General features: G+C 41.3%; 1 protein-coding gene across 1 annotated transcript; it reads right to left on the reverse strand.

Annotated features, from left to right (window-relative positions):
• ak7a (adenylate kinase 7a) lies at positions 1–27812 on the reverse strand. Its single transcript, XM_060915739.1, has 18 exons — positions 27726–27812; positions 27560–27619; positions 21842–21950; positions 21653–21747; positions 21414–21524; positions 16350–16433; positions 15800–15888; positions 15567–15657; positions 15397–15474; positions 15153–15302; positions 14906–15034; positions 14662–14767; positions 9526–9654; positions 9376–9441; positions 6765–6962; positions 3785–4005; positions 3438–3596; positions 1–409 (listed from the first exon to the last, which is right to left on the reverse strand). Exons 1-18 carry the CDS (start codon positions 27810–27812, stop codon positions 374–376), a joined length of 1998 nt encoding a protein of 665 aa, XP_060771722.1. The 3' UTR covers positions 1–373.
• Positions 27813–27902: the final 90 nt, after the last annotated feature.

Consider the following 27902-nt stretch of genomic DNA (forward strand, 5'->3'; position numbering starts at 1 on the left):
TTTGGGACAAAGCTGAAATTTATTTTTGCAAAGGAAAAGAAATTGAGTTGTGTTAAATTGGATGGACGGATGTCAGGTTGTAATTCGATGATGAGTACTGGTGGGTAGTGTGAGTGTGAGGGCGAGGCGGAGGTCAGCTGCAGATAAACACGGCCTTGAGCAGATGTTGCGTCTGAATGAAGTGTCAGCAGTTTCTGGTGTCTGTCTCCTTCGGCAGGCCCGATTTACTATCTGTTCCGTTTCCTCAAAAGTGGACACCTCCTTCTGGAGTTGTGTTTACTTAAAGAAACTGTGTTGTTAAACTGGGTTGTGTTCAATTCAATTCAATTCAATTCCATTACATTAAAACAATGGAGGTCCACTGAAGGGCAGACTAGTCTTCTGTGTGGTTTCTTAAAAGATATTCAGCCTAAAACACACACACACACACACACACACACACACACACACACACACACACACAAAATGAAGCATGAGTAACAACTAATAAAATATGGTATAATTCTATAAATATATAAATTAGGGCTGTCAAAATTAATGCGTTAATCATTGCGACTCATTTAAAATATTTAACATGTTAAAATAAATTAAGGCAATTAACGCAGCTGCGTTTTGTTTACTTCCTGTGTGACACAGATGCTGCGAAACCTCATCCTCGCTAGAGACAACCCCTAACTGAAGAGGGAGACGAACAGTGGAGGAATTTTGGGCAGAAAGTTTCAATATAAAAAGTTGCCCGATGGAACCGTTGAGAAAACAAAAGTAATTTGGGCAACTTGTAAAGCTGAACTCACAGAAGCACCTCGTCTTTAAAACATCACCTTCATGCAAAACACCCATGTGTACTGCTCGCCAGTCTCCATGACAGGAGTGTGGTACTCGGGGGTGAATAATTACACCAGGAAGTGAAAAGGTGACCAATGAAGAAGAAACCTTTATTCGTCACATGCACACTTCAAGCACAGTGAAATTCATCCTCTGCATTTAACCCGTCTGAAACAGTGAACACACACGCACACACTCACACACACACACCCAGAGCAGTGGGCAGCCACACCAGAGCGCCCGGGGAGCAGTCAGGGGTTCGGTACCTCGCTCAAGGGCACCTCAGCCCAAGGCCGTCCCACACCAACCTAACTGCATGTCTTTGGACTGTGGGGGAAACCGGAGCACCCGGAGGAAACCCACGCGGACACGGGGAGAACATGCAAACTCCGCACAGAAAGGCCCTCGCCGGCCACTGAGTTCGAACCCCAAACCTTCTTGCTGTGAGGCGAGCGTGCTAACCACTACACCACCGTGCCACCGTTTTGGCTACTTGGACAGCTAAAAACTTCCGACCCATGAGCGTAGTGTCTTCTGCGCAGCATTTTCTGTATGTGGGTCATTCTAGAATTCGGGCTACATTTCACGTCTCTGAGATAAACCTTCTGTTATTTTCCATAAAAGAAATCTTTACTGAATTAGTTTTGAACAATAATGCAAATTATGACAAACTTCCACCGATAGCGATGCTTGATGTACATTTTAGACCCAATTTAACTAAATGACTCCCACCCCTCCCCCCACATTACTGGCCGTCTTCGACTACTGATTCATCCATTCAACTCCAATAAACAGGAAGTGATTCAGTCTAACTATCTGTTTTCTGAGGCTTATTCTATTAACTGTTATAAAATCAGCTGCACAGAAAGTCTATTTTCTGTATTTTGTGAAATTTCAGTAATTATATATATATATATATATATTTTTTACCTGTCCCAATGTTCTTGTCAACTCCGTTATAAAACTGCATAAACTCCACAAAGGCTTTTAATAATACGCATAACACCTGCACCGAGTGATGTCACTTCCTCTGGTGGGAAACTTCAGAAAGACAGTGAGGTGTGTTCTGTTTCTTCTCTCATTAATTTGAACAAAAATGTTGAGGATTTTACACCAACAGGTAAATAAGGTTTATCTTTTTGGATTCTGTGTATAATAAAGTTTAAACAAACAAACAAACAAACAAACAAACAAACAGGAGATTAATTATTCGTCAACTCTGTTATTGTCATATTGGAGCAAATCTCTCACTCATTTTTTAAAAACAATAATACGATTAAAATCCAAAAGAATCTGTTTTTATACATGCCGTGTGGTAGCTAGTTTGAGGTTAGCATGTGGAGTGAAGACACAAAATGGTGGAAAATGTCAACTCCGTTATCAATTCTGTTAATGGATTGCCCAATTTAACGATAGCAGAGTTGAGGATGACTAACAGACTCAACACTTGAAATGTACCCGCAATTATAGAATGGGCCATGTGTATTTTCTCTGTGTGTGTCCTTGATTTTGAAATCAACTAGCACTTTATAGGCCTGAGTTTTCTTTCTGCAACTGCACAGATCTGGATTTAAAGATGATATTAAACAATGGTGTCCGAAATATACATCCTTCGTGATTATTCTACATTAATTTAGTGATTTTACATTTAAATATGCATCATAACCAGCTTTAATCTTAAAGCTAGACTGCCTTTCAGATTTTTCAAGTGTAGCTCATAAAAAGAATTTTCCCGACACCCAATTATTTTTGGTGAGTGACTGAAAGCTACTGAATTCGAATCACAGACTTACAATTTTATTAGTTTTTTCTTTGATTTTTTTTTTTATTAACGGAACAATTAATGAATTTCTCTCCATGTGACTCTAAATTCTCCACTATTTTTTCCTGCTTCCCCATGACCCAATACAAGATACTACATCATGCATCACGTGGTGGGCTTTCCCCGTTCACGCAAGGCATTGTGGGATACAAATTTGAAACAGGAGAGAAAAATGGAGGACGTGAGTGTGCGAATGAAACGTGAAAGAGCGACTACAGTAACGGAAAGAAAGCGAGAAGAAAAGACGTTATGTTATATACGAAGGAAAGGAAACACAGGACCAAACTAATAAATATGGGCGCTCAGCGAGCACCTCGGTGTGATCAGCTGTTCGTTTAGCGACAGAATGATGGAACTGTCAGTGCACGCTCAAAGGGAAACCTGTAGATGGCAGTAATGCAACACTGTGGATGCCAGCTGCTGTAAAACCCAAAAGAAGAAGAAGGTAAACCTGCGCATGCGCACACGGACTTCCTCTGTCTGCTTGACTGCGCCAAGCGAGCGATTTCATGCACATTATTTGCTTTAATCCCCTCAAATTAAATAACTTCCCAGCCACAGAATGGCCTGATATTTTGTGAGATATTACAGAAATAAACAGATATCACAATCACCACATTTCAGAGGGAACTAAATTTCACTGATTTTATGAAATCGAAAGGCCGTCTAGCTTTAAGAAGAAAAACAAGCTTTTAAATCACAATTAATTCATTGTAAAATGTGCAATGAATTAGTTTTTTTTTTAATTGATTGACAGCCCTAATATAAATGTTTAGAAGCCCAGCAGTACCAGAAACTCGATGGGATCATCAGGCTTCACCTGGGAGCACGCCATGAGCCCCTCTCGGACAGCTGGCATGACGTACTTCATCAGGTAGTGTCTCAGAGGAAGTGAGCGTGCCTCCAGTAACTCAAGCTCCTGCTTTTGCACCTCCATCCTGTTCTTATTCTAAAAGGGACACAATGGCTTCAGCGTGTATGGACATTATGAGCAGATGCTAACCTCTGGTTTGCTGTGTACCTAAACAGACATGTATCCTGCCAATGACTTTTACTGAAATTCTTCTTACACACAGCAGATCCTTCCTTAAACCACTATGCTGATGGTGTTTTCAGTCGTAGCAGAGTGTGAATTACCCATTCCTTCAGCAGAGCAGCCATCCTGATCTCCTCCTCCGCCTGTCTGCGCGCACGCTCGGCTGCTTCCTGCATGAGGCGCTGCTGCTCCTCCGCAGCTCGTTTCCTCTCCTGCTCCTCTTTCTCCTCAGGTGTGGGGCCGTAGTTCCTCGGCTCGCCCACCGCCTCGATTATTTTCTCCATCACAGCTTCATTCTCAGGGTCACTCACGCTGTTGATCTCTGAGGATTTAACACTTCCTGTCAGTCCCTGCAGAACTTTTGCCTCTTTGTACCGTTCATGTTCTTATTTGTTCATTGCCATTTTCTAACAAACACCTCATGCCTGAGGGATTCTCCGTTTCTCTCACTGTACACACAAACTCTATACTTTATTCTTACTATTTTAATCCCATTATCTACCTCTTTATTTTAGGGAGATGTTTCTTTGCCCTTGTGACCTCTATTGTTTATAAAGAATACACATTTGTGCTGTTGTAGACAAATAATCAACAATGGCGTGGTGTGATGCGGGCCGACGCAAAGCAGAGGTACTGTTCCCACAGAGATATTGACTATTATTCTCTCCACATTCACTGGATATGAGCAATCGCGCGCTCTGATTGGCTACTCTACTACTAGGATATCAGCTCCTATACTGTGAATAGAGAAAAACAAAATGGAGCGTGTTACTGAACCAACTGAGGACGAAATAAAACTTTACCCGAACCTCCCCCAAAATAAAGCAACAAAATAGAGAATGAAAGTATTGACGGTAAGAACATCTTTTTTTTTCCCAAGAATTATTATTATCATCGCATTTTTCACAAATTGCTCGTGTTATTTTGCCAGTTTGTTTACATTCTTCATCTTTAAGCATTAAAATTTGTTGAATTTTTTTAGACTGGTTCAAAAGCTCAAAAAAAGAAGTTTGAAAATTACAGAACTGAAATGTCCGAGGAAGAATTAAATAAATGTCTAAAGCTATTCTATTCCTCGGCACGACAGTGAGATGGCACTTTCTACAAAAAAAAAAACACAAGTAAATTCGTGTCGCCATCGACAGGTTTTTAAGAAATCCGCCTAAGCAGAAATGATTTTGTCGGATGTTTTGGATGAAGTTTTTATTTATCAAATTTGCAAAAAATAAAAATGCTGTGTGGCAGCGGGGGCGTGGTCAAGCGTCAGTCTGTGACCGGAGGGCGGAGTCAGGGAAGGTAAGTGGTAGTGTCAGTGCACCTGATGGGAATTAACCTGTGTTTGTGTGTCTTCCCCAGTGACCACGCCCGATAAGAGGAGAGAGAGAGCAGAGGAAGGGAGCTCTCTCCCCAACCAGATGGTGTGTGTGTGTGTGGCTGGGAGAGTGTCTATTTGCGACTGAAAAGTGCAAATAAAGTTTTCTCTGGAACTCAGTTCTGGCCTGCCGTACTTCTGTGCTCCACCCACCCGCTATATTCTTACATGCTGTTTCTCAAAATGCAGTGAATGTGGAGAGAATAAAACAGTTATTCCACTCAGTCTGGTCATACACGGCTTATAGCTATCAGCTCATATACGACTCGATTTCATGGAATAACTTAATTATTCCAACTACAGCATGTTATTAAATACTTTATTCCTCTTTTACTACAGCAAATAAGTGTTTTTTTTTTTTTTTTTAAATCAAATAAAGAATGACATCATAACTTGTTTATAGTTACATATAAATGTTGTGGAACATCCACAGTCCTGTTATCACTTACGCTATAGCAGCCTCTTTTCCTTTCCTCTATGTTTAAGTTTAAAAGAAAAAAAAAGGCAGCTTGTCAAGTTACCAAGAAAACGCAAAGTAAGTCCTTTAAAACTGACTTTTACAAAGCACTGACACTAGAGACTCCTTCCATAAGAGTTAAAGGAACAGTCCACCGTACTTCCATAATGAAATATGCTCTTATCTGAATTGAGACGAGCTGCTCCGTACCTCTCCGAGCTTTGCGCGACCTCCCAGTCAGTCAGACGCAGTCAGACGCGCTGTCACTCCTGTTAGCAATGTAGCTAGGCTCAGTATGGCCAATGGTATTTTTTGGGGCTGTAGTTAGATGCAACCAAACTCTTCCGCGTTTTTCCTGTTTACATAGGTTTATATGAGCAGTGATATGAAACAAGTTCAGTTACACAAATTGAAACGTAGCGATTTTCTATGCTATGGAAAGTCCACACTATAATGACAGGCGTACTAACACCTTCTGCGTGCTTCGGCAGTCACTCCTGAGTGACTTCACTGCTGAGGTCACTCCTGAGTGAAGGTATCAATGCGCTGCCGAAGCGCGCAGAAGGTGTTAGTACGCCTGTCATTATAGTGCGGACTTTCCATAGCATAGAAAATCGCCACGTTTCAATTTGTGTAACTGAACTTTGTTTCATATCACTGGTCATATAAACCTATGTAAACAGGAAAAACGCGGAAGAGTTTGGTTGCATCTAACTACAGCCCCAAAAAATACCATTGGCCATACTGAGCCTAGCTACATTGCTAACAGGAGTAAACAGGAGTAACAGCGCGTCTGACTGACTGGGAGGTCGCGCAAAGCTCGGAGAGGTACAGATAAGCTCGTCTCAATTCAGAAAAGAACATATTTCATTATGGAAGTACGGTGGACTGTTCCTTTAATGTAAATATCTACAAAAAGTTTCATCAAATTGACCAGTTATTTAACCTGTTTATAATTAGTCTGATGATATGAATAGCTCAACACGTCCCCGTCCCCGTGAATTAGCTGTTACTATAGAAACGATAATGTATTAGAAATAGTGCGTTAATATAAACCTTTCATTTGCCTCGCTGTCCGAGCTGCTGATGCAGAAAATTAATCAACACCTTCTACTCGAGAATTCAACTATTAGCCATGTTAGGGCTGGATGACGAACTGGACATCACACACAGTCCTGTCATGTCATGATACAGTTTTATAAGAATATCACAGGTTTCGTTGATGAGTCTGTTACTCAGAGAACATTCTCACCGATGTGCTCAGGGTGAATCTCCAGCTCATCAAAATAGTCGAGTACTGTTTCCTCCTTCGTGTTTGTATCCCTGAACTTGGACAGTCGCTGCAGAAACTCGTCCTGGGTGTAGTGCATCTCCTCCGCTACGGACTGCGGAAGGTTCCGGGCTCGCTCTTTCAGAAACTCATCAGTGGCATCGAGTGAAAAGACAAACTCTGTAAAGAAAAAATGCAAACGCACTTCAGCAAGCGCTGAAAGTATTTTATGACCCGGGATGTATTCAGTTGGGTATTTGAAATAATGCCGTAGTATTCTAGTGCACTAGTCAGGCCTCTTTTTGGGTGTGACGCAAATTTGAGCTCCACAAATCGGTGGAACTTATTTCTAGAATAGAACACACACCACACCGAGGCGTACCACTAAGTACATCCCAAAGTTACCAGTTTTGGATGTGATGTCATATAGTGATAGGTTAAAAGTTTTACATCTACTTCCTATGACCTATTAGCATGAATATTTAGATATGGTGTTCTTTTCTGAAACGTCTCATGGTCCGGTAACTGTATCTCCTTCAGCGCAGCCTGTTCCTCACTGCTCGAGATCAGCCAGACCCTCCAGCAGGAACGCTGTTCAGTATAATATTCGCAATTGTAAAACCAAAACCTACCAGAAATCCTTTATTATTAGAACTATGAGGATTTTGGAATGTTCTTTCTGATAAACTGAATTTAAACACGGACAGTCTTCGCTCTTTTTTTTAATCTACCATGTTGAATTATTATTTTTGTGTTTTAAATAATTCTGATTGCAATGACCCTCACACTTTTAAAGCTGTATGTCTGAAATGTAATTCAGTCCATAGTCTTGCACCTCCTGTTTTAGGTTGTCGGTAGACTACTTTGTTTATAACAGAGTTTTTTTTTTTTTTAAATACCTTCGGCCAACAGTAATTGGCTAACGCTGTTGTGGTTACCCTGCCATACAGATCTCATTTTTCCCCCCTTTTTTTAAACTTGTAAAGATTTTTTATTACTTATTTTATTAATTTTAGGATTGATCACAAAACTAACAAAAATTTAAAGAAATAAAATACTTAACTTACAGTGCCATCTACAATTATTGGCACCCTTTTTAAAGTTTGTACAATTTAAATGGGGAAAAATGCTTCAAACTAAACGACCTTTCGATTTCATAAAATCAGTGAACAAGATCGCGGATACAAGCGGCCGAAATGAGTTTCCTTCGCAGGGTGGCTGGGCGCTCCCTTAGAGATAGGGTGAGAAGCACAGTCACTCGGGAGGAGCTCGGCGTAGAGCCGCTGCTCCTCCACATCGAGAGGAATCAGCTGAGGTGGCTCGGGCATCTCTTTCGGATGCCTCCTGGATGCCTCCCTGGGGAGGTGTTCCAGGCATGTCCCCCCGGGAGGAGGCCCCGGGGAAGACCCAGGACACGCTGGAGGGACTATGTCTCTCGACTGGCCTGGGAACGCCTCGGTGTTCTTCCCAAGGACCTGGCCGAGGTGTCTGGGGAGAGGGAAGTTTGGGATTCCATGCTCAGACTGCTGCCTCTGTGACCCGGTCCCGGATAAGCGGATGAAGACGAGACAAGAAACAGCTGATCACACCGAGGTGCTCGCTGAGCGCTCATATTTATTAGTTTGGTCCTGCGTTTCCTTTCCTTCGTATATAACATAACATCTTTTCGTCTCACTTACTTTCCGTTACTGTAGTCGCTCTTTCACGTTTCATTCGCACACTCACGTCCTCCATTTTTCTCTCCTGTTTCAAATTTGTATCCCACAATGCCTTGCGTGAACGGGGAAAGCCCACCACGTGATGCATGACGTAGTATCTTGAATTGGGTCATGGTGAAGCAGGAAAAAATAGCAGAGAATTTAGGGCCACGTGGAGATAAATTCATTAATTGTTCTATTTAAAAAAAACGAATAAAATTGGAAGTCTGTGATTCAAATTCAGTAGCTTTCGGTCACTAAACAAAAATAATTGGGTGTCGGGAAAATTCTTTTTATGACCTACACTTGAAAAATCTGAAAGGCAGTGCAGCTTTCAGTTACATTGTGTTCATGATCATTTCCGGGGTGCCAATAATTGTGGCACTTTTTTTTCTCCTGAAAATAATTATTTCCTGATGAGAGAGGTGTTTTTTCTCTGAATAAATTTTTCAATTAACTGTTGGATTTTTCTCATTTTTTCAGTGAGAGATGAAACGACTTCACCAAAAGGTGGATTTTTTCTAACGCTTTTTACTGATCTTTAAAAAAGGCGTACCAATAATTGTGGAGGACACTGTATATTATTGCTGTATCCCGAACTTAAAGAAAGAGTGCAGTTTTTCATGTTTTCACTGGCGTAATAAGGCTAGTAAGTAAGTAAGTAAGGGAAGCTGAATATGTCGAGTTTGAGAGTGTGTGAGATGCAGTTCACGGTGTGTGAAGCTGGAGACTCGAAGCTTCCATTACATATTAGATACATTAGCTTTGTGGCTTGAGTACAAATCCTAACACACAAATAAACATCGTAGATAAAGCTGTGATTTTCAACGTCAACAATATTTAGAGTGATGGGAAATCTTTCGTTTAAAAAGTAACAAGACGCTTCAAAAACATACCTGGTATGATCTTTTCATCATGTGGCAGTAAAAGAGATCTGACATTCCCTTGTTTCTTCTCCTTATCTGAAACATGTTGAACACGTTAAATTAAATTAATGTAAAATGAAAGTTATGAATTATATCTGTTTCAGTATTTCAGTACATTACCGTTGAAAAGGTTGTTCGCCTGTTTGTGTGTACAGGGGTAGCCGTCCAAAACAAACCCCTGATTTCTACAAGGCTTGGAGTGAAGCTTCTCTCTGATGGCACGCAAAATATTCTGGTTTTCAGAATGACCTACACACACACACACACTTTTATTAAAATCCTGTGTGAGATAAGTTGATAAGAATACCGAAACACCCTTCCGTGATCGCAGAGCATCCCTTTACTTTGGATTCCAGCATTTCAATCCTGATATTTCGCTTCTGCTCACCGGGACCACAATTCTGGTTTCACTGCACAACACAAACTTAGAGAGGTTCAACATGATTAAAATTATGTTACTTCAGAAGAGAATAAATAAAAGCCAGTAAAATAAGCTTTTACTGTACTATTTTACTGTACTATATTATTTATTTCCTTTTGTAATATTGATTCCACTTACATTGGCAAAAAACTTAAACCGTACTTAACAGTTATTCCACGGAATCGAGTCGTACATGAGCTGATAGCCGATGAGGCGCGTAGCACCGAGATTGAGTAGAATAACTGTTTTATTCTATCCACATTCACTGGATTTTGAGAAACAGAGCATTTTTATTTTTTGCAAATTTGATAAATAAAAACTTTATACTAAACTTCTGACACTCATTTCCGTTCAGGCGGGCTTCTTAAAAACCTGTCGATGGCAGCGTGAATTAATTTTAGTTGTGTGTTTTTTGTTTTTTTTTTAGAAAGTGTCGTCTCGCTGTCGTGCCGAGGAAGAGAATAACTTTAGACGTTTATTTAATTCTTCCTCGGACATTTCAGTTCTGTCATTTTCAAACTTCTTTGAGATTTTGAACCAGTCTAAAAAAAATTCAACACATTTTAATGCTTAAAACAAACTGGCGAAATGACGCACAATTTGTGAAGAACGTGATGATGATAATTCTTGGAGAAAAAAAAGATACATTCTTGCCATCAAAATACTTTCCTTCCATATTTTGTTGCTTTTTTTTTGTATTTTTTGGGGTTTTGTTTTCGAGTTTTTATTTCGTCCTCAGCTGGTTCAGCAACACGCTCCGCCATTTTGTTTTTCTCTAGTCACGGTATACGAGCTGATAGCCTAGGAGTAGAGTAGCCAATCAGAGCACGTGATTGCTCAAATCCAGTGAATGTGAAGAGAATAATTAATAGTTATTCCACAAAACTGAGTCGGACATGAGCTATCCGTGTACGATGAGATTGAGTGGAATACCTGTTTTATTCTCTCTACATTCACTGGATTTTGAGAAACAGAGCATTTTTATTTTTTGCAAATTCAATAAATAAAAACTTTATACAAAATGTCCGACAAAATCATTTCCGCTTAGAATGTAAACAAACTGGCGAAATTACAGGAACAATTTGTGAAAAATGTGATAATAATTCTTGAAAAATGAAAAAAAAATGTTCTTATCATCAAATACTTTCATTCCAGGGGCGGCACGGTGGTGTAGTGGTTAGTGCTGTCGCCTCACAGCAAGAAGGTCCGGGTTCGAGCCCCGTGGCCGGCGAGGGCCTTTCTGTGTGGAGTTTGCATGTTCTCCCCGTGTCCGCGTGGGTTTCCTCCGGGTGCTCCGGTTTCCCCCACAGTCCAAAGACATGCAGGTTAGGTTAACTGGTGACTCTAAATTGAGCGTAGGTGTGAATGTGAGTGTGAATGGTTGTCTGTGTCTATGTGTCAGCCCTGTGATGACCTGGCGACTTGTCCAGGGTGAACCCCGCCTTTCGCCCGTAGTCAGCTGGGATAGGATCCAGCTCGCCTGCGACCCTGTAGAACAGGATAAAGCGGCTACAGATAATGAGATGAGATGAGACTTTCATTCCATATTTTGTTGCTTTTTGGGGGGGGGTTCGAGTAGAGTTTTTATTTCGTCCTCGGTTGGTTCAGTAACACGCTCCGCCATTTTCTTTTCTTCTTTAGAGTTTTTGGTGGTTTGGCGCCACCGACTGGGCTGAAGTGTGGAACATGGGGTTATTGAGGGGGAAAAAAAACTATATTCTTTTAGCTATTTCTGTTTCTTTTAAATACTTGAAAACAAAGTCATATCTGACTTGATGCAGTCTGCCATTTTGTTTTTCTCTACTCACGGTACAGTGGTGGGCAAAAGTTTACATACCCCAACAGAATGTTTCGTTTCTTGGCTATTTCTAAGAGAAATTGAATGATAATACACAAAAACCTTTATTTCACTTGTGGTTAATGGTTGGCTGAAGCTATTTATTGCATTCATTACTGCGTGTACTCTTTGAAAACCATGAAAACAACAAAAACTACCTAAATGACCCTGATCAAAAGTTTACATACCCCTGTGAATTGGCCTGAAAACCTGTACACAATTTGACAAACAGGACTGAATGGCAATTAAAGGCAACTACCTTCACCTGTGATCTGTTTTCTTCTAATTAGTGGGTGAAAATAAAAGCCAGTAAATTGCTGGACTTTTGAGAGAACCTTTTATCCCTCATCCAGTGCTGCACGTCATCTTTGAGATTGAGCCATGGGAAAATCAAAGGAATTGTCAAAAGGTAGTTGAACTTTATAAATCAGGGAAGGGATATAAGAAAATATCAAAGCAATTAAAAGTGTCAGTCAGCACTGTTCAAACAATAATCAAGAAGTGGAAAGTCAGGGGCTCTGTAGACACCAAAGCCCGTTCAGGTAGACCAAGAAAAATTTCACCCACCACTGCTAGAAGAATTGTGCGTGATGTAAAGAAGAAGCCCCAAATAACATCTGGTGAACTTCGAGATTCTCTGAAACAAGTTGATGTGGATGTTTCAAAGAGTACAATTAGGAGACTCTTGAGAAGAAATGGGCTGCATGGGAGAGTTGCCAGAAGAAAGCCCGTCTACGATATGCCAGACTGCACAGAGACGCGCCCCAAACCTTCTGGCAAAAAGTTGTGTGGAGTGATGAGACCAAAATTGAACTTTTTGGGCACAACACTAAACGCTACATCTGGCGAGGAATCAACAAGGCCTATGATGAAAAGTACACCATTCCCACAGTGAAACATGGTGGTGGATCTCTGATGTTTTGGGGATGTGTGAACTACAAAGGCACTGGAAATTTGGTAAGAGTTGATGGCAGGATGAATGCAGTCACTTATCAAAAAATACTGGAGGAAAATCTACACGCCTCAGCCCGGAAGCTGCACATAGGACGAACTTGGACATTCCAGCATGACAATGATCCAAAACACAAGGCTAAATCAACTTGTCAGTGGCTACAACAGCATAAAGTGAAGGTCTTAAGGCCAATTTATGCTGACAACCCAGTCCTCGCAGATAGCGTCGCAGACAGTGTCTGCGTAGCCCCCCCCACCTTCGCAGACGCTCTGAGCGCACCTCCCAAAAATTGTGACCACCGCAGAAGCCTCGCAGACAGCGTCGCAGACAAGAGGGCTCTGATTGGTCCACTCTACATCCGCTGTACACGCACTTCCGCTTCCCTACTTTCCCGGTTTGGTTTGTTTTCACGACCGGCATTTTTAAAAACACGAGCGAAGATGGAGCAGCACGAAGAGCGGTTGATCGAGGAAGTACGTACATCTATACGACTCCAGTTCTAGTCATTATAAAAAAAAAAGTTCTAGTCATTATAAGTAACCGGAGGATAAACACTCCACTAACCACACCCACCAACTACTCCTAGCGACTTCGCGCCCCCTTGCGTTGTGCCGGTGAATAACATCGCGCACGCCTATTACTCCCCGCTCAACGATAAATTACAACTGTCTGCGAAAAGCTATCTGCGAAAGCCTTGTCGCAAGAGCATGCAGAGGCCTTTAGAGTGGCCATCTCAGTCTCCTGACCTCAACATTATTGAGCCACTCTGGGGAGACCTCAAACGTGCGGTCCATGCAAGACAGCCCCAGACTTTACAGGAACTGGAGGCTTTTTGCCAAGAAGAATGGGCAGCTTTACCATCTGAAAAGATAAAGAGACTCATTGACAACTATCACAAAAGACTTCAAGCTATTATTGATGTTAAAGGGGGAAATACACAGTATTAAGAATTGGGGTACGTAAACTTTTGATCAGGGTCATTTGTGTAGTTTTTTTGTTGTCATAATGGTTTAAAAAGAGTTAACATTTTCTTGACAATAAATGGCTTCAGCCAACCATTAACCACAAGTGAAATAAAGGTTTTTGTGTATTATCATTCAATTTCTCTTAGAAATAGCCAAGAAACGAAACATTCTGTTGGGGTATGTAAACTTTTGCCCACCACTGTATATGAGCTGATATCCTAGGAGTAGAGTAGCCAATCAGAGCACGTGATTGCTCACATCCAGTGAATGTGGAGAGAATAAATACGGTTATCTCTGACACAACCCTCTCCATATTCTAGAGTGCGCCTCAAAGCATTTAAGCGCACACAAGCTAATGAGCGTGTACAGGATCCCAGGGTGTCATGAGGAGGAGAATCTCTGAGCTGTGTGTGCTGTAGGATTCGCCCTTCTAATTGCCCTTCGGGGATAAATACATTTTTGTCTGATCTGATATGTATACTTAAATGTAAATCAGTTGTCACATGGACACACTTTACAGATGATTTACAGGTGACTGGCGTTCATAAACATACGAATGCAACTACAGGATGAAGAAAAATCAGACTGATGTCGCTTTTGTAAATCTGTGTGGACTTTTTAAGTGATGTCTGAGATCTGCAGTGAGAGTGCAAATGTGTATGAACCGGTCAAATCCGGTCTCATCTCATCTCATTATCTGTAGCCGCTTTCTCCTGTTCTACAGGGTCGCAGGCGAGCTGGATCCTATCCCAGCTGACTACAGGCGAAAGGCGGGGTTCACCCTGGACAAGTCGCCAGGTCATCACAGGGCTGACACATAGACACAGACAACCATTCACACTCACATTCACACCTACGCTCAATTTAGAGTCACCAGTTAACCTAACCTGCATGTCTTTGGACTGTGGGGGAAACCGGAGCACCCGGAGGAAACCCACGCGGACACGGGGAGAACACGGGGCTCGAACCCGGACCTTCTTGCTGTGAGGCGACAGCGCTAACCACTACACCACCGTGCTGCCCAAATCCGGTCTGTCGCTGGTTAAATGGGAGTGTCTTTTATAAAGAGAAAAAACTATACCGTGATTCTGGGAAAGAATATCCTTCAAAGCGTTGAGCTGCTTCTGAGTGGCCTGTAATGTTTCCTCGGCGTCATCAGTCTCCTTCCTCTTTTCAAGCACTTCCTCCTGTATGAACAGTACACACACACACACACACACACACACACACAAACATGAGCTTATCACATTAGTCCTGATTACTGAAATACAAACACAAATTATAAACGCTGGTTGAAATGTCAAAGAGCTTCAAATCACACTGACCAAACGTTTTATTTTCTCTTCAACTGCCTCCTTGACGCTGACATAATGGATTTTGTAATGTTTACATAGTCGTGCTGCGACTGAACTCTTCCCGACAGCCGGTGGGCCGAGGAGACAAATCTTGACCGGCTAGAAAGAAGGCAGTTAAATCAGATGATCTCCACCACTGTTTATTTTTCAGTCAGCACATACAGGTGAAATATCAGTTTCTGTGTCGATAAATAAACGCACACAGCTGTACACTTACTAGAAGACATCTGCTCTGTCTGTACTCCTCCACAATACGGTCGATGTTCTCAACGATTCCAGATTCGCACACCCAGCGCACGTGGAGCTTCGTCTTCGGCAAAACTGTCTCAATGTTCAGGTTTATACTTAAGCAATCCAGATCTTCTTGCTTTGGGAAATTAAAGCACAATACAAAATGTTCATGGATGATTTTCAGTTGAGCAAATTGACGCTGACGTGAATCCTGTGCATCAATGTTGTACCGTCAGTTCCTCTGTGAGTTCCACACTGTCATTAGGGACTTTATGAACCTTTCCAGGACCCAGCACGTCCGCAATGGCCTGGTGGATGGAGAGTAACCGTGACTGATTCGATCGAGCAGAGAAAAAAAACCCCAGCTTGTTTAAGAAGACAGCCTGTACAGAGCTTTTACCTTTATAATTTCTTCCAAAGAACTGTGAGAGTCATCCACAGCAATTAAGTAGTGCATTTTGGGTTTGTGATCGATGATGTTCTGCACAATGCTGGAGGCACAGAATACACGGTCAACATGGAAGGCAGGAACGTGTGACGTGATCAAAATTTACAATGTACGAAACAAGTTCATTCAGACACTTGTGTGTGATGCAAAAGTGTTTTTAATAAACCTGAACGTGAAACACTAACCTAGCCAGATTGTAGACATGGATGGTAGGAATGATGTTGTTGCTCGGCTCTGGTATCGGGATGCTGCCCAACTCACCATGCCAACATGCCTAAGATAAGATATATGCAGCAATCAGGATCATTAAAAATGAATAGTTTGGGGAGAAAAAAGATAATTTACACAGTTTTCCTCTAATCCATCAGCCAAGGTGTTTTTTGTTTTTTTTTTTTGCTCACGGAAGTACCAGAAGTCTGTCTCACCCAGAATCTTTTCTGAAAACCAAATAAAGCGAGACGGCCTTTCGATTTCATAAAATCGGTTAAATTTAGTTCTGTCTGAAACGTGGTCATTGTGATATGTTTATTTCTGTAATATCAGGCCATTCTGTGGCTGGGAAGTTATTTAATTTGAGGGATCACGGTTTGTATTTGCAAGCCACCATGACATTTTGGGTTCAGAGGGAAAATTGCGTGTAATTACAAATTATTTTTCTTCCATAATTTTGCGACACTGTAACAGAGCTGCCAAACAGAAAACAGAGGAACACAGTCAGATGCAAAACAATAATACCTTAAAGAAGAAGTGTAAGATGCCTTCTTCCATGCCGTACTGCAGCCCTGCACCGACAACGTAAGTGCGCAGCTTGGTCTTGTCCTGAAGGAGATTATTTAAAGGAATAAAAAAATGCAAAGTAAATACATGCACAGGTTGGTAGCTTGTAATATTGAGAGCCTGTAAGAAAAGTTTCAGGCATGTTTGACCATTTATAAGAAAGCTGTGAGTGTTTTTGTATCGCTGCTCTAATGCCACCAGGACGCTGCCACGTTGCCTGTTGGAAGGGCGATGCGTGACGTCATTTGGGCGCAAGGCTGAGTGTTGCTCTTCAGTACTGAAGGGGCAAAACCAAAGGGCTACTAAGGTGACAATGTTGATTTTTTACACTATACATCTGAAATAGTGTATTAATGAGCTGCAGCCCTGACTTACGGACAAACCTGAACTCTTTACCTGTAAAACGTAAATTCTACTCATTAAAACGCTTAGCATGCGCTCGACTCATTCATGAAAAACTTCATCAAGACGTCCCCAGGCTCGCCTACCGTAATTACTGTAGTCGGCAGTCCAACCCCCACAGCAACACAGAAAGAGGGGAAACAAACACTGCTTTACTCTACAGGATTCATATGAACGTTACAGCAGGATGCAGGGATGAAAATTTTCCGCCAATTGGCGGATTTCCGACTTTTTCAGACCAAAATGATTGTTTTTGAGATCAATGTAAATCCATTGAGAATTTTTTTTTTTGGGGGGGGGGGGGGGGGGGGGGGGTATGATTAACGATCTGTGGTCACCTTATAACGCAGACATCCCAAGTGTCCCGGAACTTCCGGGAGTCTCCTGCATATTGATAGAAGCGAGCAAGAGCATGCGCACGCAACATTAAGGTCTGCATCAAGCATCTTAGAATGTGCGCGCGAGGGAGAATGTGTGCAGTGTTGCCAGATACTGCTGACGTTTTCCATCCCAAAATATGTTCAAAACCCACCAAAATGCACTTAAAACCACCCAATGTGGCAACACTGCCTGTGTGCCTGTTCATGTAGCGCATGCCAGACAAAGAGCATCCTAATTGGGTTACTCAGCAAAATAAGCCAATCAGCTTTCAGTGTGGGCGGGCTTTTATCTCTTTTCTCGAGGACCGGAGTTTGAGTCAGTGCAGCCGACAGGATCGGCATGGCAGAGAGAGAGCGCGCGCCCCAAAAATATATAAATTACACGTCATATATAAGTGTGTATCATTTATAAATGAGGTTAGCTTGTCTAATGTAGCATGTTGGGGAGAATCATAGTATCATATCTATATTTCTGATAAAATTTTAGGTATGATACCGTGTATAACTCTCCTACTTATTGCTCATTTCATGGGGGGGAATTGCTGGCATGTGCCGCGCGGGAGCGTCTGCCCACATTTTTTTAGGCCGAGATGAACTTAGTTTTTGATTTAAAAATTTTTTCCAATTTGTAATGCCCATTGTACATGCCTGTTCTTTAACTCAAAATCACCATCTCGATCTTCAAATTGACCGTATGGTATCTGTATTACATTACACAACATCCTGTCCAGATAAAACCTAGTTAGTCCACACAACAGTTGAAAGGGAAGTGATGAGTGATGTTGAATGTTGCCTGCTTAATATGCAAGACCTCCTGCTACCATGATAACATCAGAAGAAAGCTTAAGAGAATTATATGACAGAACTTTTTTCTGGTTTGCACTTCATTGTAAAGGATTAGAGTATTCAAAGACATGAATAGCAAAAATGCAGAAATATAATACTGTAGAGCTCGTTTATACTAAAAGGTGCATTGATTTTTTTGAAATCATCAAATGTGAATTGATTAAAAACAAGTCTCTTGTACCATATTAATCATTTTCACCTGGTAGTCCACCAAGAAGGGGAATTTATTTCCAAATACATTGCAACTTTTTGCTGGTAAAATTAATGGTTTTGGGGTTAAAAAAAAAAATAGCCAAAAATAATTAGACCCATGCCCCCCCCATGCCCCGCCCCGGTTTTTTCAGACTTTTAAAATATTTTTCATCTCATCCCTGAGGATGCACTTGTACAGAAAAAGGCAGAAATATTGCCAGAAACACCGGAGCTGCTGGTACAGTCTGGGTTTATTTGGTAAAATTCATAGATGTAAAGGATACAGTATAAATAGCACCGAGGACAACACAAAGTATAAAATACACTTATTTCCAGTGTGGTCCTCTTGATGACAGCAGGAAACAATAAAATACGAGAGACAATAATAAATTGACAAAATTGTATAAACAATGATGAGTCATAAACAAAAATATATACTAACTGTAATTATCACAGAGTGCAACTAGATTACAGAAACAGCACCAAAATGATTAAAAATTAGTTATATACACATCATAAAACTGGGTTTGGAATTTACTCCATAAAAACTGTTTCACCCGTTTCTTCAAACGATCACGTTTGACTCGATTGCAGTGATGGAGGTCGGCTATTCCACAAACAACTTCCTGTTTACATTAAAAACTCAGAATGGTTTCCGTAAAGTGTGACGTCACTTCCAATACACGGCCGTATTCAACAAAATGGACCACAGCGCCAGCGACATTTCTTCACTGATTTCCTCGAGTATTTCGGACGATGACACGAATAGCGATGATGATCGTGATAAACAAGCAACATCATATCAATTAGTTCCACACAAGTGAACAATATTTATAGAGTTGTTTTAGTTCGTTATTACTGAGGCTTTTCTGACAAACACTGAATCAAAGCAAGACACCCAACAAACATCAAGCTGCTTAGCTTCATCAGCTGTTATTACGTTTATGCCCAAAGGAACTCAAAATAACATACATCACGCTTAATAAAAACTTAGGGAAGCCATAAAAAGTCTTTTCTTACCCTTTGAACTTCTCTTTTGTGGACTACTGACCGTGTTGTCTCGTTTGTCTTGTCCACTTTTTGGCTGAAGATTGTGGGAACCGCATCTGGACTCGGCGCTGGCGTGTACGGTATTCCTAATGCCGGGGCATCCGAGTTGTTCAAGGGAAACAATTTTCTTCAAAATGTTCCGAGCACACGAGCTGCGTGAAGCAGTGTTTGTTTCCCCTCTTTCTGCATTGCTGCGGGTGTTGGACTGTCTACTACGGTCATTACGGTAGGCTAGCCTGGGGACGTCTTGACAAGGAAGTTTTTCATGAATGAGTCGAGAGCATGCTAAGCGTGCTAACAAGTGCTTATGCTGCCAGGAACGTGTAAAAACTCACGCACTTGCCTCTTCAACAGATTTCGGTCAGTCAGATTGTAAGCAGATCTGTTTGTAGGTTGTCTAGCGAGGTTACAGTCCGCAGAACGAGGCGTCACGGCAGCACGACTTGTACTGGGGATATAAATATGAGAAGTTACCTCCCTCCATTCAGTCACATAGGAGTAGATCAGCTGTTCACTCTTCCCTCGCTGTTTATCAGCGACATCAGTATTATCTTTCCCCCTCCACTTTTTTGTTAGAGAAATGGAATTTAATTTTTTTTCATATAAACTTTTAATAAAATAATCTCCAGCCAGAGGCAGCTTCAAGTCTTACTCGCTATGCAGAGCGTCCGTGTCTTGCGCCCAAATAACGTCAGAACAGTGCCGGAAACGATCAGGCAGCGGTCTCAAAAGTAGCCGGTCACCGGCGGCAAATCGCCGGCTATGGCTTGTTATGCGCCGGCTATTGTCAGTCGAGTCACAAAATTTAATATTAAATATTTCTGACAGCAAAAAAAGTTGTGAACATAAATTACATCCACTATGTCATGTATGTCCGTTGCCGCATCAACTGTGTTTACATCCTCGACACGAGTGCAGCCATTACTGCCGCCTGTGTTGCCAGATTGGGAGGTTTCCCGCCCAATCTGTGCGGTTTTAAGTGCATTTTGGCAGGTTTTGAACACATTTTGGGCTGTAAAAGATCAGCAGTATCTGGCAACATATTTTTTTACTTAATACAAGAAATTAATGGATGCCAACGTTTTTACCAAAATGGTATTTTATTTTCCATTGTTTAGGCAGCTTCAGCATCATACTGTGAGATTCTGTTCAAATTGTTTTTTTTTCTTCTATGAAGCCTGAGCCATTTATTTTATTAGTTTATAATTATTGTTTAATTTAGTCTTCAGGAGAGACTGCCTGCACACAGTACTAGTATTAATAGTTTTTTTTTCTTACATGAAAGCTGAGGCATTTATATTATATTTTAAGGTAACTTCATGTTGTGCTGTGAGGTTCTCTGCACTTTAACTTTTGAACCAACAGGAGCATTTGGATAAGTAAAGCCTATTTTTCTGCATTTTTGTAGTCCTGCTAATCTTTTATATTGGTAAAGTTGTTTATAGGACCATTTCTCAGTGTCTGTTTTTAATCAATATTTTTTCAGTAATAACTTAATATTTAACATATCACTCAATTTTAAACAACCCCCGCGCCTCCCCCATGGGCTCCCCCCATAGTCTCCAAAATTTCTGTGGGAAACACTGGCGTGCGTAACAACGCTAATCAAGCTTAAGCTAGACGACCCGCCTCAAATACCCGTCCCGGGTAAATGTTATCCCAATCTTAGATGGCCTGTTCCAAACCATCCCGCCCCATGAAAAATTCGTACTTGCATATCTCTCTCTCTCTCTCTCTCTCTCTCTCTATATATATATATATATATATATATATATCCCTGCACACGTTGCGTGCATTATGTCTGCCGCTGGCAGACATTTTACCATTTTGCACCCTGCTGTAAATTATTTGTACCCTGCTATTCTCCCAAACTTTGAAGCCCCTGTCAGGGGGATTTTTCTGATTGGTAAAAATATTTTCAATGGTGGCCTCCATGAAATCATCCATTCTGCATAGAAACTTGACTTTTGGAGATGGATGTCTTAGTTGTGCGAGCTCCTTACTTTCAATTATTCATATGAATCGTTAGTTTATATCATAATCTATCTTCATAACTGTATTTTAAAAATGGGTTTTCTTTTCTTTTAAGGTGAAAACAAACCTGCAGCTTCCACTCTAACAAACTCTAATACGAGTTCAGCTCATTTCTCACCGTTTTCCCCAACTTCAATATGAGCTTCTCTGCACTCGCATGTTCTCTGAACTTTCGATGTGGCCTCTTCCGTATGTAGTCTTCTTCCTTCAGTGGAATTTCAGGAACGTCCTAAGAAGTAAAATCAGGAAGAATATCATCTGTAATTGTTATTTGTAATAAAAGGATGTAAGTAGTAATTGTCACTTCACCCAAAACGGTGTGTAGAATTACGTGGATTTTCTGGGGACGGCACTTACAGGATCCACGGGCTGAGTCCTTGCCCAGGTCATCAACGTTGACACCAAAATGAACATCTTTGGAAAGATAAAGTGTTCGATTTCACTGTGGAGGGCTGTAATAAAGAAGAAAAAAATAAACACCAACAGTTTACACTGGATAAAACGGAGCTGGCTCATGCTAATAAATCCTGTAAATAAAGACATCACCTGAAGCGGCCCACATCGCTTCATCAATCGCTCCGGCATCTTCTGAGATATTATACACAATAACGTCACAGCCCATCAGGCGCTGTAGGAGCTCGTCTTGCCGTAAGGTCTGGAATAAGCAGGTTGGACGGGTGATATAAAGGCGATCTGCTGTGTTATGGATGTGACAAGATGAGCGCAAGACTGCGTACCTACCTGCTCATCCTGTCACCTGATTATTGTGCAATCATTCCAAGACATACTGTACAGCCTGGACTTCACAACAACCCACGTACATTGTACAGATTCATTATTATGCGCCAAGCGGAAGTGATGCTTTGTTCATGAGCGGAAATTGTGGGTCATTGATTTGTAGTTTTTAGCTTAAATTCTTAGTTATTATTTTGTTGATTAACCCATAAACCATGACTCAATGTTTATACACATTTTTTCTTCTTCTTCTGGCCGCTTCTGTTACGGGTCACCACAGTTTTTACACGGGATGCCCTTCCTGACGCAACCCTCCCTGATCTATCCGGGCTTGGAACCGGCGCTAAGTAGGCACTGGCTTGTGCAAGCCCAGTGGCTGGGTATTTTACTTAACCTGCATGTTTTTGGACTGTGGGGGAAACTGGAGCACCCACACACGGGCAGAACATGCAAACTCCACACGGAAAGGCCCCTCATTAGCCATGAGGTTCGAACCCGGAACCTTCTTGCTGTGAGGCAACAGTGCAAACCACTACACCACCGTGACCCTCCAGATTACACAGCCTGATAAAAATCATTTTTTATTTCATCAAATCGAATCATCATAAATTTGTATCATGATTTATTATCGGGCGGCACGGTGGTGTAGTGGTTAGCGCTGTCGCCTCACAGCAAGAAGGTCCGGGTTCGAGCCCTGTGGCCGGCGAGGGCCTTTCTGTGTGGAGTTTGCATGTTCTCCCCGTGTCCGCGTGGGTTTCCTCCGGGTGCTCCGGTTTCCCCCACAGTCCAAAGACATGCAGGTTAGGTTAACTGGTGACTCTAAATTGAGCGTAGGTGTGAATGTGAATGTGAATGGTTGTCTGTGTCTATGTGTCAGCCCTGTGATGACCTGGCGACTTGTCCAGGGTGAACCCCGCCTTTCGCCCGTAGTCAGCTGGGATAGGCTCCAGCTTGCCTGCGACCCTGTAGAACAGGATAAAGCGGCTAGAGATAATGAGATGAGAATGAGATTTATTATCGCACGATATATCGTTACCTGCCTGCGTTTTACTGCACATTACAGTAATATACTGTACTCAAAACTAATCCATGATATTTGTTCACTTGGCTGATGCTTTTATTCAAAGTGACTTACAATGGAGGCAGGATGCAGCCGAGCACTTGAAGGTTACTCAAGGACCCAACCATGGCAGCTTGGTGTTGGTGGGATTTGAAAACATGACCTTCTGATCTGGAACTCAAAGGCTTTACAACTGATCCACCACTAATTCTCTGACTGGCCTTTTGAAAAATCTACCTTTAGCCCAAAAGTAATTACTGAAGCTTTTGTGTGCTGCTGATTTAAAGTTTCAGGTTAACATCAATAACAATGAAGACACCAACTTCTGTACTTTTCCGTGTGATAAAATGACAGTTAAACCTCGCACCCATGAGGTTCGAACCCAGAACCTTCTTGCTGTAAAGTGACACTGATAAACACTGCAGTGACGACGTGCCACCCTTTGACACATTATACAGGCTTTTACAGTCGGGAGAAATTTTAGGTCGAGACCAAAACATGTCTAGTTTTCAAATTTGTATATTTTAGATGATTCCACTTTTTTTTTTTAAAAATCATGTTTATATTACTACTTTTGTCTACTTTTAAATTCTTTTATGTTATTTTGTTCAAGCACCAAAGCAAACCCCTCGCATGTGAGAACGGACTGGGCAATAAAGTCAGTTCTGGTTCTGATTCTGATTCTATAGAACAGATATAGATATACTGTATATACTATAGTATTGTGTGTATATATATAGTGTTTTTTGTTTAATAGTTGGTGTGATGTTGAGTGACTTTTACTGACTTAATAAAGATGTAGATTGTATATTTGGGTAGTTCTTCAGTAACGGAATTACAGTCACAGCAAAATGTGGTAACTTTTTTAGTTTCAGTGCTCAAGATAACAGTATTAAATAAAAATTTCACACTATGAGGTATCTTTTGACCCCATGTTTAACTCTGAACGCAAAATCTTTTATGAAGAAAGAAAAGTCAGTAATGGAATTACGTCAGAAAAAAACAACTTTCATTTCTTAAAATTCAAACTGAGATTACTCTGAAGCGACGGTGCTGTAACTGGGCTGATGATTTTTAAATCTGGCTTTCAGCACATTTTGCCTTGGATTCCATACTTTAGCAACATCACTGAGCTGACAAGTTAAAGCAAACAATAATTTCATACTTTTGGTCTCTCTGCTGAAGAACTGCCTTTCATTCATTCATTCATTCATACAGAGACGGCTACAATTATCGACAGTCCATAATTATCGACACCTTTTCAGATTTACCAATAAAAACAATTTTACAAAGGTGAGTTTCGGTTACAACAGTTATTATTGGTTAATTAAATCAACTGGAAGACACCCCACCCACCCGATCTTGTTGTCTGATGTCACAGCTCGTTACCCGAGATGGAAGTTTTTTAGCATGATCAGTAATTTTTCGGAAAACCCGGATGTCATCATTGCAGGTAAGCGTGGTGAAAAGATCATGGACATGTTTTTACTGATCAAATTCACAGATATTTCATGATCTCCTCGTCAAACCCTACTTTGTTTCTGACTCTTTCATCTGACAGGCGCCATTTTGTACAACCCCGATTCCAAAAAAGTTGGGACAAAGTACAAATTGTAAATAAAAACAGAATGCAATGATGTGGAAGTTTCAAAATTCAAATGTTTAAACTGAGAAAATGTATCATTTAAAGAGAAAAATTAGGTGATTTTAAATTTCATGACAACAACACATCTCAAAAAAGTTGGGACAAGGCCATGTTTCCCACTGTGAGACATCCCCTTTTCTCTTTACAACAGTCTGTAAACGTCTGGGGACTGAGGAGACAAGTTGCTCAAGTTTAGGGAGAGGAATGTTAACCCATTCTTGTCTAATGTAGGATTCTAGTTGCTCAACTGTCTTAGGTCTTTTTTGTCGTATCTTCCGTTTTATGATGCGCCAAATGTTTTCTATGGGTGAAAGATCTGGACTGCAGGCTGGCCAGTTCAGTACCCGGACCCTTCTTCTACGCAGCCATGATGCTGTAATTGATGCAGTATGTGGTTTGGCATTGTCATGTTGGAAAATGCAAGGTCTTCCCTGAAAGAGACGTCGTCTGGATGGGAGCATATGTTGCTCTAGAACCTGGATATACCTTTCAGCATTGATGGTGTCTTTCCAGATGTGTAAGCTGCCCATGCCACACGCACTAATGCAACCCCATACCATCAGAGATGCAGGCTTCTGAACTGAGCGCTGATAACAACTCGGGTCGTCCTTCTCCTCTTTAGTCCGAATGACACGGCGTCCCTGATTTCCATAAAGAACTTCAAATTTTGATTCGTCTGACCACAGAACAGTTTTCCACTTTGCCACAGTCCATTTTAAATGAGCCTTGGCCCAGAGAAGACGTCTGCGCTTCTGGATCATGTTTAGATACGGCTTCTTCCTTGAACTATAGAGTTTTAGCTGGCGACGGCGGATGGCACGGTGAATTGTGTTCACAGATAATGTTCTCTGGAAATATTCCTGAGCCCATTTTGTGATTTCCAATACAGAAGCATGCCTGTATGTGATGCAGTGCCGTCTAAGGGCCCGAAGATCACGGGCACCCAGTATGGTTTTCCGGCCTTGACCCTTACGCACAGAGATTCTTCCAGATTCTCTGAATCTTTTGATGATATTATGCACTGTAGATGATGATATGTTCAAACTCTTTGCAGTTTTACACTGTCGAACTCCTTTCTGATATTGCTCCACTATTTGTCGGCGCAGAATTAGGGGGATTGGTGATCCTCTTCCCATCTTTACTTCTGAGAGCCGCTGCCACTCCAAGATGCTCTTTTTATACCCAGTCATGTTAATGACCTATTGCCAATTGACCTAATGAGTTGCAATTTGGTCCTCCAGCTGTTCCTTTTTTGTACCTTTAACTTTTCCAGCCTCTTATTGCCCCTGTCCCAACTTTTTTGAGATGTGTTGCTGTCATGAAATTTCAAATGAGCCAATATTTGGCATGAAATTTCAAAATGTCTCACTTTCGACATTTGATATGTTGTCTATGTTCTATTGTGAATACAATATCAGTTTTTGAGATTTGTAAATTATTGCATTTTGTTTTTATTTACAATTTGTACTTTGTCCCAACTTTTTTGGAATCGGGATTGTATCTAAATGCGCGTTTGAGTCTCGTGAGGTGTCGATAATAGTGATGACTTTCACTGGTGTCCACCATTATCGACACCCTGTGGAGTTAAGGACATTTACAACTGTTATGGATCGATCTTTGTGTAACATTGTTGAAGTAGATGAAGCACTTTAAAAAAATATAAGTGCTGTGATTTATAATAATTTTTTTCTGACTCATAACAATGTTTATAGAGTATTTGGAATCCGATTGCAATAAATAGAATTAGACCAGAATTAAATTCTGAGCGTATAAAAAAATTGCACGCTTGAAATATTCAGATTTTTCTATGCCATTCAGAAAAAATATATATATTTATTTTTCAGTTTATTGTAAATATCTACCATATATTACAATATCAGTAGACATTTTATATTTTGGTTTGAGGAATGACATGCGACCTTTGACCTGGATGTTCATGTGGTTACCATGTCGATTCCCTGTTGACATTTATTGGTAAACTACAAAACTAGAAATTAATAAACAACAACGAATGATGAACAAAATGTGATCTATGAAAATATTTAGAAAGTGGAACAAAAAAATGTTCTGACGCAGGTTAAATATCAGTTCATTTGTTTACAAACATCAGAATTACTTCCTCATTTACATAAACACCGACATCCATATATTTATATAAAAGATATTTTGTACTAGGGTGGCACGGTGGTGTAGTGGTTAGCGCTGTCGCCTCACAGCAAGAAGGTCCGGGTTCGAGCCCCGTGGCCGGCGAGGGCCTTTCTGTGTGGAGTTTGCATGTTCTCCCCGTGTCCGCGTGGGTTTCCTCCGGGTGCTCCGGTTTCCCCCACAGTCCAAAGACATGCAGGTTAGGTTAACTGGTGACTCTAAATTGAGCGTAGGTGTGAATGTGAGTGTGAATGGTTGTCTGTGTCTATGTGTCGGCCCTGTGATGACCTGGCGACTTGTCCAGGGTGTACCCCGCCTTTCGCCCGTAGTCAGCTGGGATAGGATCCAGCTCGCCTGCGACCCTGTAGAACAGGATAAAGCGGCTACAGATAATGAGATAAGTCTATGAAAAACAAATTTTAAATAAAAACTGATTTTTTTTTTTATAAATAATCATCTGGGTGTCGATAATTGTGGACAAAGGTGTCGATAATTGTGGAACGGTGTCACGTGATCTGATACACTAAGTAATCAGGAATCAAACCCCCCCGTGTTAGTTTGAGTAATTATTCATGCACAATTTACATATTGAAAGCCTTTTCTACTTTTGCATCAGCCAAAAGCCCGTTAAGGTGTCTGTGAGATGTGAACTCAGCCCATTCTGTTGCTCTGCTCCGACCTGAAAGCGCTCTGCTGCTCCATCTTCAAACGAGTCTCCAGGGGCGCACGTGGACAGATACTGAGGGGGAAGACAACAAATAAACAAACAAACAAACAAACAAACAGTCTCACCGGGAAAAAAACAAACCTTGACTTTAAACACATTAAACTCATCCTCATCTGACCTTAGCGATGTATTTTGAGGAGTAAGAGTCTATTTTGTTGATGAAGATCCGTTTGGCCCCTTGAAGCTGCTTCAGTAAGTCGGCCATCTTTCCTGTTGCTAGGGACGCTCGACTCGCGCGTTGGTTGCTATGCGGAAGTGATGCTTCATTCCCGAGCGGAAATCGTGGGTCACTGGT

This window comes from Neoarius graeffei, chromosome 3 (genome assembly GCF_027579695.1).
Source record: "Neoarius graeffei isolate fNeoGra1 chromosome 3, fNeoGra1.pri, whole genome shotgun sequence".
NCBI classification, from domain to species: Eukaryota; Metazoa; Chordata; class Actinopteri; order Siluriformes; family Ariidae; genus Neoarius; species Neoarius graeffei.